The sequence below is a fragment of the Dermacentor albipictus genome, chromosome 3 (genome assembly GCF_038994185.2).
Source record: "Dermacentor albipictus isolate Rhodes 1998 colony chromosome 3, USDA_Dalb.pri_finalv2, whole genome shotgun sequence".
NCBI classification, from domain to species: domain Eukaryota; kingdom Metazoa; phylum Arthropoda; class Arachnida; order Ixodida; family Ixodidae; genus Dermacentor; species Dermacentor albipictus.
Window position 1 is genome coordinate 31676793 of NC_091823.1, and position 12938 is coordinate 31689730.

A 12938-nucleotide genomic window follows, 5' to 3' on the forward strand; every position below is an offset into this window, starting at 1 on the left:
TCGCGTTGCGTCCCGCAGTGAAAAAGTCCTTCAGTTCAATAGTCAGACAGATCAAAAAAGGAGATTAACTCTCGTAATCATTTTCCAGAACTTTCCAGCATCACCCAGCCACAATACAGCAGGATTGTGCCTCTGGTTGTTTGTTTCTTGTAACAAAGACTGTACAGGTAGCCGTTACTCTAAAACAATAGATAAGTTAGCCTTGTAGTGAAAGGAACACTACTGAGAGAGAATTTATGAAGCAAATACAACATGCAGGAAGCATTCAAACTACTATCATTAAATGAACAAATGAACTGCCGGGAGTGCACAGAAAAAGATGTGAAATTCACGAACCTTTTTTTCGTTTCCGCTTGTCCTTTTTATCAGTGTTGTCATCACCACAGCTAGCTTCATCACTACTGTCATCCTCCGGTGTTGAATCATCAGCCCCTAAACAGCAATAGATGCTCTAAGCAATCTGCAATTTATGGCCTGACTAACGGCTGCCACACTACTTCAGCTACTTCAACAGACAAATAATCAATTAATATACAGTCAAACCTCGTTATGTATAAAGAAGTCACATAAGACATAAAAATACCTTTTTTAGATGTAATATTCATTATATAAGCACATATTCATTATACACTGATATCAGTAAGAAATATTTCAGGTTTAGTTCATTATATCTGAGAATCACAGTTTTATCTGTGTTCATTATATTCAGGTTTGACTGTATCTTGTGGCCGAAATGCAGAGAAATCACATCTGTCGTCACTTTCGTAAAAGCATGTTCCTGCAACATCAACAGCGCATAAGCCATTAAACTACTTTTCTGGAAAAGACTTATGTCTTCTCAGATCCAAGTTCACCATTTCAAAAAATAACTTACATTCTTAGTGAATGCTGGCAAGCAGTAAGAATTTCTTTACATTTGTCAATTCAGAGGCGAGCATGACACTGCATCAGTTTAAAATTTTAACTTGTGTGATGTAAAACTTAAAACCACCTACAATATAGCTAGACAGCTGACCATCTATAAATGGAAAAAGACAGCGCACCTTCCTGCAGCTGTTTTCTGAGGTCTTCAATTTCCTTTTGAAACTGACGAAGCAGGGCATCCTTTGGATCTTCATTGATACGGGCCTTGTTCTTTATGTTCTTGGCTCGATTGGCATAACGAAGAGCACTAATTGTTTCATCATAGTTATAGTCGGCAGGGCCAATATTGGTGCACTGTAAACAGTGAATAAATGCGTAAGCATCAGAGAAATAGAGCGACAAAAGTTCAAGTTTACCAGGTACTCAGACATGCAATAATTGAAGTTATTGCGTTAACATGCAGATATTGGGCACCACAACAGAATAGCATATTTATGGATGTACTCTAATGGCCCACAACTTTCAATAAAAGTTAGGGAAAGAAACTAATTATTTTTTGCCAAAACTTAAAATATGACAAGAGAACGCCTCCTGTCAGCGTACTGAGAACAAGGTGTCACGTGGCTGCATTTACCTATGAAAATGCCCATGACACACTTCCCCAAATTCAAATCTCTTAAAGGGATACTAAAGGCAAATATTAAGTCAATGTGGAATAATAAAATACCAGTCCGAAAACTTTGCAGCACTTGTTTCTTGCCAAGAAAGGACTTAGTTCCAGAGAAAACAACAATTAAATTGGCTGCATTCCTCTAACGTAATTTAAATTCCAAAGCAGTGTGACACTGCATACATAATCACCGGCCTTTACTGCCATCAATGAGTAAAATGGTGCCCTAAAACTGGCACTATGTTTTTTTGCACAAAACGCAAAAGTGTGGCCATAAAACAAGCTAGAAATCAAGAGAAGCATATGCTTATCATAAACACAGGACACCTATCTACTAAGGCTCATCTCATCACCACAGACTTCACTGATGCTCCCAATAAGGACACACGGGCTTGCAGTGCTGGACTCAATTTCAGCCATTTAAGCACACAGGAACATATAATGCTGGCGAGAGGTCACAGTGCCAACACCACTGTGTACTATGATAGCAGGCCACACACTGTCCCTACCTAGCGCAAGGACTGTGAGGACTTGCTTGCAGTTAGTACGAGCTTCACGAGCCAGCACATGCGAAATTTGCATGATACCTGCACCCCGATACCATTGCTAAATATTATTACTGTTTGGTACGGGTTATATGCACAAAATACGGTAGTTCTAGCCATAAGCTGCTGGAATGAGTGCTTGATATCTGTATAGGTCTACATCCTGATGTTTGTTCACTGCTCTTTTGTGCAATAATCTTGCAGTTTTGCAACAACTGGCTTTTGCACAGCAGGCTGGGCCTACTGGCTTACAATTTCAATCATGCAGCAAACTGCCCAGCTCGTTTTTTGTTTTGCTACTGGAAGCCACATAGTGGTACACACATGATTAGGCTGCACCAATTTAGGGTGGTGTCGTAAGACCAAATTGGAGCACAGCTGTGGTTGTGAGAGTGGAGTAAGAGCGGTAAGTGGTAGAAATAGTCACGTGTCATTCGACTATGGCAACCGCTGAAGGACTTGATCGAGAAGAGACAAGACATAAGGTGTATTGCCTCACATTCGCATGTAGGTTCAGGTAAATGGACATAAAAGGCAAATATTAATTCAAGCTAAAGTGATAGACTAATACTCAAAAACATCTAAGGTGTGAATATTATCAAGAACAGAGCTAAGCGAGGCATTGAGGTAATTGTAGGACATGAATTGAGAGACTGTCAGGACATTCTTAGTACTATCCTGATGTCATTGTAATGCCTCATTATAATCGTATCACTAGTACTCAACCAGTGATCACTGAATAAAAGAATAATTGCATTACAAGACGGAAGAAAATGGTAGTTGTCCACCTCTATTTGATTCTTAAAAAAAAAAAAAGAAGAAGAAGGGATTCATTGACATTACCCTCGACAATGACACAGGTGGTCGAAAGGTTTCGTTTTCCCTTGGCCCTGCGCAGCTCGCACTCTCACGTTTTGTTAGTTTCGCTATCACATGTGCTGCACAACAGTTAGTCAGATGTTCATTCAAGAGCGGCAAATACCCAGTGCCTTTGTGGTGCAGCCTGCTAAAGCATCGGATTGCTGTCCTTGAGGAACACTTGTGACGTGGGTTCGATTCTGCCCAGCATTGGAGAAATTTAAAGGATCTTTTTTGTCATTGTGGAGTGGCACACACCCAGTGACCTAAACTGGCATCAAAGAGTTTCATTTAAGAGTGGTACATATCCAGTCCTGCATCTACAGTGACCCTTGTCGGTGGGAAGGTGGTTCGTTGAAGAGTGGCACATATGTACACATTCCCTCATAATCAGTGATCAGTGACTCAACTTGACCCTTGTCGGTGGGAAGGTGGTTCGTTGAAGAGTGGCACATGTGTACACATTCCCTCATAATCAGTGATCAGTGACTCAACTTGGTCTGATGGTTGGTTTCAAATTCAAACCCTGTTCCTTCAGCACAGCAGCCCGACGCTCTAACCATTCGACCATGGAGTACACAGTGACCCAGGTAGGCGGAAAAATGGTTAGATACAAACGTGCATAGATAGGTAGATAGTTAACCTCCAGAAAGTCCATGAAGTACCCTGAGAATGCTAACAGATTAGAAATCTAAACCCTTAACAACAGTAACTTTCAATTCCTGTTGTGCTGATAACATTCACAGCAGTGAAAGAGAGCCAACTAGGCTCAGTTTTGTAATATTGGGCCAAAAAATTTATTGGATGTGGACTTTGTGAAAAGGCTGAATTCCTGCGAAGGTTGGGCAAGCAGCCTGGAACTCACGTTAACAGTCCATAGTAATAGGTGCCATCAATACTGCACTGCACTTTTTTTACATGCTGCAAGAATGACCTGTGCAGGCATTTTGCTTCTTTAAGGATCCCATGTCTCACTAACATTTTTGGTTTACTATACATAATGCACAATGTTGTGAATGAAACTTTGCGCCCCAGCAAGGTGCCGATCTCCTGTTTCGCATCCCAGACCACAACAAATGTTTCTTCAACTGTGAAGCTTTCTTTCTGAGAAACCCACATGGGTTTTTGTAGCTTCGTGCCAGGACTAGGTGGATGACAATTTTTCATTTCAGAAGTAGTCCAGCTGCGAATCAGTGCTCCTTGAAGTGCACAAGCAGGGCTCAAGTACACAAGCAGTGCTCCTTGAAGTTGACAAGTACACACGGCCGGTGGCCACACCATGACTGCAGACAGCCTATCATTCCTTATCTCTAACACCTATCCTAACATAAATCTTTTATCATATTGACCGCAAATAAAGACGGGGACAGGCGGAAGAGAACACATAAACAACACAGGCGGCAACTTTCAACTCTTTATGTGTTCTTCATGTGTTCTCTTCCGCCTGTCCCCATCTTTATTTGCGGTCAATATGATATGCAGTAAACACCAAGTAGGCCAAACTGAAGTTCTGTAACATAAATCGTAACCCACATCAAAGACATATCCTAATGTGAATCGAAAGCAAACTGAACACACATCAAACCTAGCGCAGCATTCTTTTTTCTCATGTGGCTGTTAGAAGATATTAGAAAAAAACGGCACCTCTTCAACACAGCCGAGACCACCTCATGATGACAATTGCTAAAGCACAGCAATCGCCAAAGTTTAATAGGAGAAAAAAGAACTGAAAAATTATTTGATTCATTGATCCACGGTGTTTAAGGTACCTAAGCTACAATTTAAGGGCACTAAACCCCAGACCACACGTACGCTTGCAGACGTGTGCAAGCTCACATCAACGCAGCTAACACCTGCCGCACCTCACAAGGAATGGCGGTTTGCATCTACAAAAGCGCGCAACGGCACACGCCCACTCTGCTCACTTATAGACGCCTTGGCAGACACCACTTGTACTTTGTTGCTGACAGTGTTTCAAAAATGCTTCGGTATTTATAAACCTAATTGTTATATTTTTATAGCTGTTGGTTCAGCACAAAATGGAAAGAAGAAGCACTTTTTTGGGTGATATAAATCTGCTTCACTCAGAGTTGAATGTACCGCACCATAGCTGGGCAGCCAGGCATGGACACACGAGGCAGCTTAAGCGCGCTATAAAAATGGAGCTGTTCACAGAGATCGCGCCACATTTCAATGCATACAGGCCGTGCCGCACTTTCTGCGCATGTGTGAGCATGTGGATGCGAGCTTGCGTGCGTGCAGAAGCGTACATGTTGTCTGGGCTTAAGAGATCATGCAGAGGAGTTCTCTGCATTAATTTTGACTAACCAAGAGTCCTCACTGTGCACATAAGTTTGTGTAGATGAGTGTTATTGGATTCTGCTTCCATCGAAGTGAAGCTGCAGGGCCCCTGAGAAAGTGTGAAAGCATTTTTTCAGGACCCCTGCAGGGCCCTTTAAAAAATGTGAAAAAGTGGCCTGCAGACATTTTTTTTCACATTTTGTCAGTATCACACACTATGTATGAAGTGCAAACACAATTTCATGGGAGAGAGTAACAAATTTTACTTGCCATCAAGGTTTTGGAATTCCCACCAAGCGAATCTTGCAACAGGCGGGTTAGTTTTGAATTCCGATAAGGCACGTGCGTGCTTTTGCCATCAACCAGAGCAGAGATAACATTGCCGAGGGTCGACAGCGACAAGTTGATTTTCGATGCCTCTCGTAGTCTCTGACCTGAAGAGCCTGTTTTGCTCTGACGCTCAGAACCCTGGAAAGGAAAGCAAGAACACAATATTCAATAAATATTTCTGAAAGCAAAAAACAGTGAATAAGATGCAGTCCTGAAGCACCCACTTCTTTTTGAATCCCTGAAAGAAGAGCACAGTGCAGTTGGCTTATAACTACATAAAATTATAAATTTATGGAATGACCTTGAAGTTATATGTGCTTATAAGTTAATAATGTCTGCAACAACAAAAGATTTATTAAACCCAATGTTTGGGGTACAACTTGGCTCCTTCCTCAGGGGTTTAACAGGAGATCGTGCAGTGCACAACAGTGCAGCTTTATATTAGGCTTTTATCTTTATCTTTAGCAACTTTTAGAAATGAATTAAAAATGTAAATCGATGTTTATCTCAATAAACATGGATTTATAATAAACATGGAGCAGGGTTATCTCTATACATGTTCTCAGTGGTTGTCTGTCCCTTTACCACCTCGAGAAGCACCAAAGCTTATCTATAATCTGTGACAGAATCATTACTACTTTGCTTCCAGTGCCTCTGTCTCAATTAAAGAGTTCATGATAGCATAAACGGAGGAGATGAACAAGAAAGGAAGCAAAATAAGCACTGCCCTGTTAGACCTTGTCCTGTCTCCTTTTTCATTCAGACGCATAGACTGTTGGGCCAGTTGGTGCATCATGTAGTGATGTTGAGTGGAAATACGGGTGGGAAAAAACGGAGTGGACAGGACCAAACACCTATCCTGTCCACACCATTTTTTCCCACCCGTATTTCCGCTCAACGACACTACACAATCCTTTTTCATTAATTTGTTCCTACTTGCACTATTCACCACGAACGTACAACTAACCGGTCCAGTTTTCTACCGTGCAGCAATGTCAGGTTGCCTATGACGATAGTTGTGGCCTTATTATGCCAGTCTTTGTTTGAGACTTCATACAAGCAGATAGTTTATCCTGAACTTCTTGCTTCATGTTGTAAACTGCCATGCAAAAACAGATCTAGAGTGCTGTGCCAACAGCAGTGCTCTCATGTTTAAGTTTGTGGTAGCCGGCACAAAGACGTAGCTACAGTAGCCACAGTTTACTTCGGCCAGCCAGCCATGCTGCAGTGAGATGTCAGGAACGTTCGACACCGCAGCCGCTCTGGTCAAGTGCATTAGCGTAGTCTATTCTCGCGTTACTTGCACGCTGGCCCTCTTTTTCTTCACCTGCTTTCGAGGTAATAGTCATGCCGCTACAGGGCCCCCCTCCTAGTGCGAAGCGTGACTGAAATAGTCCAATCATAAAGTCCATGTATGGTGTGCAGATGGTGTCGTCATTGGTAGTGTCGGGTTCATGCAGTCCGAGAAATGTACCAGGCAGCACCAGCAGCATAGGTTATGAGCGAGGCACAGCCACAGTGATACCGTAGTGCGAAATCACGACCTGCTGCAAGTTCTCGCAGTTTCCCAGGCCTGTAGAAGTTGGAGCTCGAAAAGCAGACCATCTGGCAGCTCGGGACTTGCGTGGAAATAGCACAAGTGTTGGTCACTCATGTTGTTGATATACAAGTGATTCTCAAATTGAAGATAACCAAATGGCAGAGCTGCTACTGCAAAACTTTGGTAGGCGATGCGTCCGTGGAAAGTGTGAGCACAAAACATCGCAAGGCTCACTTGCTGCTGCTTGCCGTGAAATTTGAAATGTCAGTAGCATCCGGGTTGTGGTGGTCGCTAAATGCATTGTGAAGGTTGCGCTTGTGGCATTGCTGTGCCTGCGAGAGTGAAATTTGCACCAAGTGGAGCTGGTGGGAGAGCCTCTCTATCAGTGATGAGTGAGGTGCCCCCGAATGGAAAGCGGACAGCTTGCGAGAACGTCCAAAGAGGAAGAGCGGTGAGCCGTAGAATAGCCGAAAGCACTTTTGTTTGGCTCAGTGAATTCCTTGGAAAGAGCCGTTGCGCAGCTGCCTTTGAGCTGGGAAGGAGGCTCATGAACCAAGTAGAGGTTTGATGATGGGGACGGTGTGTGCTGACAATCGGCATGAGTGGAGGCAGGCGATGTGGTAAGTCGAGACGTGGAATGATGCAAAGGTTCAAATGGTGAGAGCAGTTGTGACTGAGCTCAAGGTGGCATAGTGAGGAAGGATGGCTGCCCGCAGCTCCTCACATAAGTTGGCGCTGGAAGGTGACAGCTGGAGCCTGGAACCTTGTTGAGAAGGAAATGACTGTCCAGCTGGATGAACCAGATGTCCGGTATGTCGATGTAGAATACCTGGACACCCTACAACCGCAGGACATCTTCCAGACTACGTGGGGCCACGTCGCTTGCCTTAGTAAAGTAGCGCTGATGGTGTCATGGCTGGGCTCGGTTGTCCGGGTCACCAATCTGCGGGTCTACACTAGCATGGCTGTGCTCGGTCATTCGAGTCACCAATTTGTGGGAGCCGGCGTGAAGAGGTAGCCGCCACAGCCACAGTTTATTCAGGCCGGCCAGCTATGGTGCAGCAGGATGTCGGGAGCAGCCGATACTGCAGCCACTCAGGTCGAGCATGCTAGCGTGTTCTAATCTTGTGCTACCTGCAGGCTAGCCCTCTTTTTCTTTGCCAGCTTTGGATGCAATAATTGTGCCGCTACAAGTTACAGCTTTGCACCCCAATTTTGCCATGCTGATAGATTTAAACACAATCCTGATTTAAACTTTCTTTGTACCACACTCTCAAAGAAGCTTGCACCCTTTGGGGAACATTTTGTCATGCAACAATAACCATCATCTGCTTTGCTTGACCTTCCTTTCTTTAACACTGCAAGCCTGGTAACTCCAGGTCCCGAAGAGCATGAGCATTATCAGCGTGACATACCATTCTCAACAGTAAATTAGTGAGTGCATATTTTTCAAGAAATGAAATGCAAGAGAGGCAGATGAAAATTATTGTTGTGGGACAGGATAAGTTCCAAAGGGTCAAACTTTCGTTAGAGTGCATAATTACTACAGTGAAAACAATGAAGACGAAGGGGAGACAAGAAATGACAGAAGCATGCGCTGTCTCTCCTTCGTCTTCGTTGTCTGCACTGCTGTAGTAATTATGAATTCATAGCAACTAGCCCAATTCACTATTGTTCTTTTGTATGTTTACAGTTATTTACAACTTGAGTATGCCTCTCCTTTGCCCAATTTGTAAAATACAGTAATGTGTTCTGCACGTAAAATAACTCCCTGCTTCCTTCCATTTCACGCATCCTGTTGATAGTGCGACATCTGAGCACCTCTTCATGCACCACTTAAATTCATTCCACAATTCAGCACACAATTCCACACTATGCAAGTGCACATATGTCAAAATTATGATTTCCATTGGGAGAACATGAGCACTCAAAAGCACGCTGAAAGTGCTCTTCTTAAACGCCGAATGTTTCAGTGGTCGAACAAGAGCAGCATTGCTGTTCTGAGAAAGTTTCGATGTGCCAAGAGCAGCCAGGAGCAGTTCAAACTGCTCTCACCTGAAAAGTGGAGTATGGAGGAAGTCCTGTGACTAATACTGTCATATCCTCCTCATTAATTTTTATCTTGCTTAAGCCGGCGAGCGCAGCGGCAATGGCAGCAGCCAAGCATAGTTGGTGTTTTGGCCCCAGTGATTTTGACGTTGTTGATACGAGCGAGCTTCGCAACAATTCAGCACCAGGTCCTGGCATTTCTAGTCCAACTTTCCTGTTGTCGGATGCGTGGGGGACAGCAGAAGCATAGCGTCCTTGCCTTGCTGAAGAGCTTGAGATGTTCAACGGTGACAGCAGCGACAGCTGCTTGAGCTCAAGTTCAGATCCGAGTTATTTCTATGCACTTATTCGGGCTCGGCAGTAGGCTTGAAGAAATAGTGAATGCACCATTGCACGCTGTTCCGTTTACGCACAATCAGATAAGCCTGGGTCTCCGAGAGGGTCGTACGGTCACTATAGGCGGCTGAAAGCACAGTCACTGCTTGTACTCGGAGTCATCAGAGCCAACTCGGAGTCATCGTCCAGCGATGTAGCAGAAACCTGACGAATGATCTCGCCATCGTTGAGTTCTGCACATGTCAGTACAGCAGTGTCAGCACCTGTGAAACTGTCAAATGAGATGGTGTCCGGAATCGCAATGCAACCATTGTGCAGGTCTCGACAGAACATTTTCGGCGTCAGTAGGGAGCACATCGGAAGGCGACAAATCCTAGGCCTCCCGGCACCCGCTTGCCGGCATTCCCCAGCACACTCTGCGCGGGTACTGTCGGTGCCGTTAGACACTTGACACGATGTTTCCGTATGCCACATTGGATCACCACAACCTCGACACAGCACACAAAGCAAATACCACCACGCCATTACGCCGACACCAGTCGCACAAACGAAAAACGTGGCCTATTCACAGCGTCACACACGAAGAAGAAACAAATCATCTGCTGGACTGTCTTGACGGGGCTTACTAAGCTGAGACCGGAACTGCTGTAGCCACTCTATCGAACCCGGCGAAAACGGTGATGATGATGATTGGGGATTTTCAGTAGCACCACTTCGTGGGGCAGCAAGGAAGCTCCGTTCAAAACAAAAATGGTGTTCAGCAAGTGAAACCATGCACCAGTCAGTCTGTGCACAATACTCTCGATCGAGTTGGCCCAAGGAGTATCCGAAAAATCAGACGAGGTTGCAAGGTGTCCGAACTTTCGGCAGTTGTTATACATTATGGTCTATGGGGAGAATGGCAGTGCTGCGAAGCAGACCAAATAATCGAGCATGTCCGAATTTTTGGAGTCCAAGAAATCAGTCGGCAACTGTACTTGGTTTGCGGCACACTTGTGCCTAAACCTGAACTCGCTCACCAATCTCAATGACATTGCCCACTCCCAGGCACGCGTACTAGCTCTTCGTGTGGGAGGAGGAGCCTTGTCACAGTCCAATGTCTAAGAGTTCTGGGACACTCTGTTCACATTTAATGAATTGACAAGATATTTCTATCTGGAGAGAAGAATCTTTCCTCCACCACATGAAAAGCTCACAAAACCTCAAGCTATAACTTTTAGGATGCTTTAAACTAGCTCTTATCCTAGTCTGGCCTTCATGCACTGTTTATTCCCAGAAGTTTTTAGCTCACAGTGTCCAAGCTCCGAAGGGACATGCAATTTAGAACACATGCTCTGGCGGTATCCCTTGTCATATGAGGATAAGGGCATCACTGAACAGAAGTGGAACTCGGCCATCAAGAGCTCGGGATATCATCATCAGCTTTGGGCTGTCCAGAGGGCCCGCAATGCGGCGGTTAGGTTAGGCCTAACTTTTCCCACGTGGGAGCAACTCGCAGTGTCGCCCTAAGAGGCAGCGCTTCTCAGGATCCTTTCAATAAAGTTCTTCATATCCGTATCCATATTGACGATTACAATACTCCCTAATCCACAATTTGAGCACAGCTGTATATGTGTTTTCATTTCACAATATACTGGCCAGTGCGAACAATGTCTCGTGCAGCAAGTTTCAAACGGAGTGAAGTGTGGCGTGAGTGCCTCGCTAATCTGGAGATCGCAAGAGCCAGTGCGTGGGTGACATGTGGGTGATGCAGGGCACAATTCACAGCAGTCATCACTGACAAATCTACCAGACGATGCATGCTACTCTGGCACCATTTCGTAGCCATCGTAGCTGCACCCTACTCTCCGCTTTCCTCCTCACGCCTTTCATGCCCCGCTGCAATCTGCACTCACTTTCATCTTTCATTGTGCTCGTTCGCTCGGTTATGCCGCCGACGCCGATGCTCGCCACAGGAACGGGTGCCTTAGAACTGCGCTATAAAAAGGAACTGCCGTTTTCTCACTCAACTGAGCAGCGGCCCACCGCCAGTCGGTGTGGCTGCAGTGCCTCGGTACCGCCAACGACACACCGCGTGTGTCTTTTCTTCAGTGTGCCTAATGCTTAACACGCTGTTCATGGGTCATAGGAATGTTATTTAAGCTAGAACACTGGAATACGAAGCTATGAGCTTTAGAAATACCAGTAAAAGACCACTTCTGCAGTCGTATTATTCAATTTCAGGTGAAAATGCGATCACAATAACTGCATGAAAATACACTGCTCTTATGGGATGTTGGCCGGGAAAAAGAAAAAGAGCCTCATTATCCTGAAAAATGTATTATACAGAATCGTATCAACAAGATTCCACTGTAATGTGTAGGCTTCCTGTTCAACTTCAAATAAATTTGTTGTGAGGGTAGCTTTCTGTCTCCTCAGTAGCACTACTATAAGCATTATCTGATGTTACATTTTCCCAGATCCTGTTCTTTTTCTGTGTTTCCCTAAAGAATGTATCGACGAGGTTGTACTGCAAAAAATAACAATAATAGGGTGACGTTGAACAATAGCAATGAGGAACCGTGACCTGAGCCAAAAGCAGGTCAAGGAACAAGATGACGACACAGAAGACCAAGAAAAAAGAAAACATGACAAAAAGCATAACTGAGATGCACTGTATAACTATTCACCTTATGGAATCCCCCACTACTGAGATGCACTTTTATAACTATTCATCTCCTGGAGTCCCCCCACAATGGTGCGCCTTCATAATGAGATCGTGGTTTTGGCAACAATTATTTGATTCAATTATTCTTACAAAAGTTCATGATAATTTTTATAAGTTAATTAAACCCGATATCCAGTTATGTCCTTGAATGCAAGAAATTTGAGTACTGTTCGATCGACGTCATGCAAAGAAAAAGGATAATTCTAGAACACTGCACCGAAAGAGGCTCGATGATTAAATAGACATTTCCTTCTCTATTAGGTGCCCATGTGATACATTTCCAATATGAAGCTGACAGTCTTAGCATGCAATAACCACATGCACTGACAAGTGCGGGTACAAAAAGATGAAGGCAACAAAGCGCAAGATACAACAGGATTAGTTGGGATGACTTATTAAACTTACCGCCAGGTCGACAAGGTGAAGCTTGCCAACACGGACATGCTGCCTACCATCGAGACCGCACTCGCTGCACTCCACGGTGATTGTGAACATGGCGTGAGAACGAGAGCTGTGTGCATTCATGTTGGTTGCACCCACAGCCCCTGAGAATGGGAGACGGTATGCTCAGCAAAGTGCATAGGTGACCAATAAGAAAAGGAACACTTGATTTATGTTCATGGGGAATTACAGAGCCACACTAAATCAGACTTAATTAACACTAGTAATTACCCGGGTGAAGAGTCATTTCAGAGCTCTATTTTTCTTCATTTGATACAAAAATGTTGCTTTTGCTGG

At 44.3% G+C, this 12938-nt stretch overlaps 1 protein-coding gene across 6 annotated transcripts in view; it reads right to left on the reverse strand.

The window, feature by feature from the left end:
• The window catches only part of Klp64D (kinesin-like protein 64D), a 71072-nt gene that overhangs the window by 51891 nt on the left and 6243 nt on the right, over positions 1-12938 (reverse strand). For all 6 annotated transcript variants that reach the window (XM_070535346.1, XM_070535348.1, XM_070535347.1 and 3 more), the window contains exons 7-10: positions 12606-12745; positions 5509-5706; positions 1044-1218; positions 337-432 (exon numbers count right to left, since the gene is read on the reverse strand). In XM_070535346.1, the coding sequence (XP_070391447.1) occupies positions 337-432; positions 1044-1218; positions 5509-5706; positions 12606-12745 (609 nt within the window). The remainder of the gene's footprint in view (positions 1-336; positions 433-1043; positions 1219-5508; positions 5707-12605; positions 12746-12938) is intronic.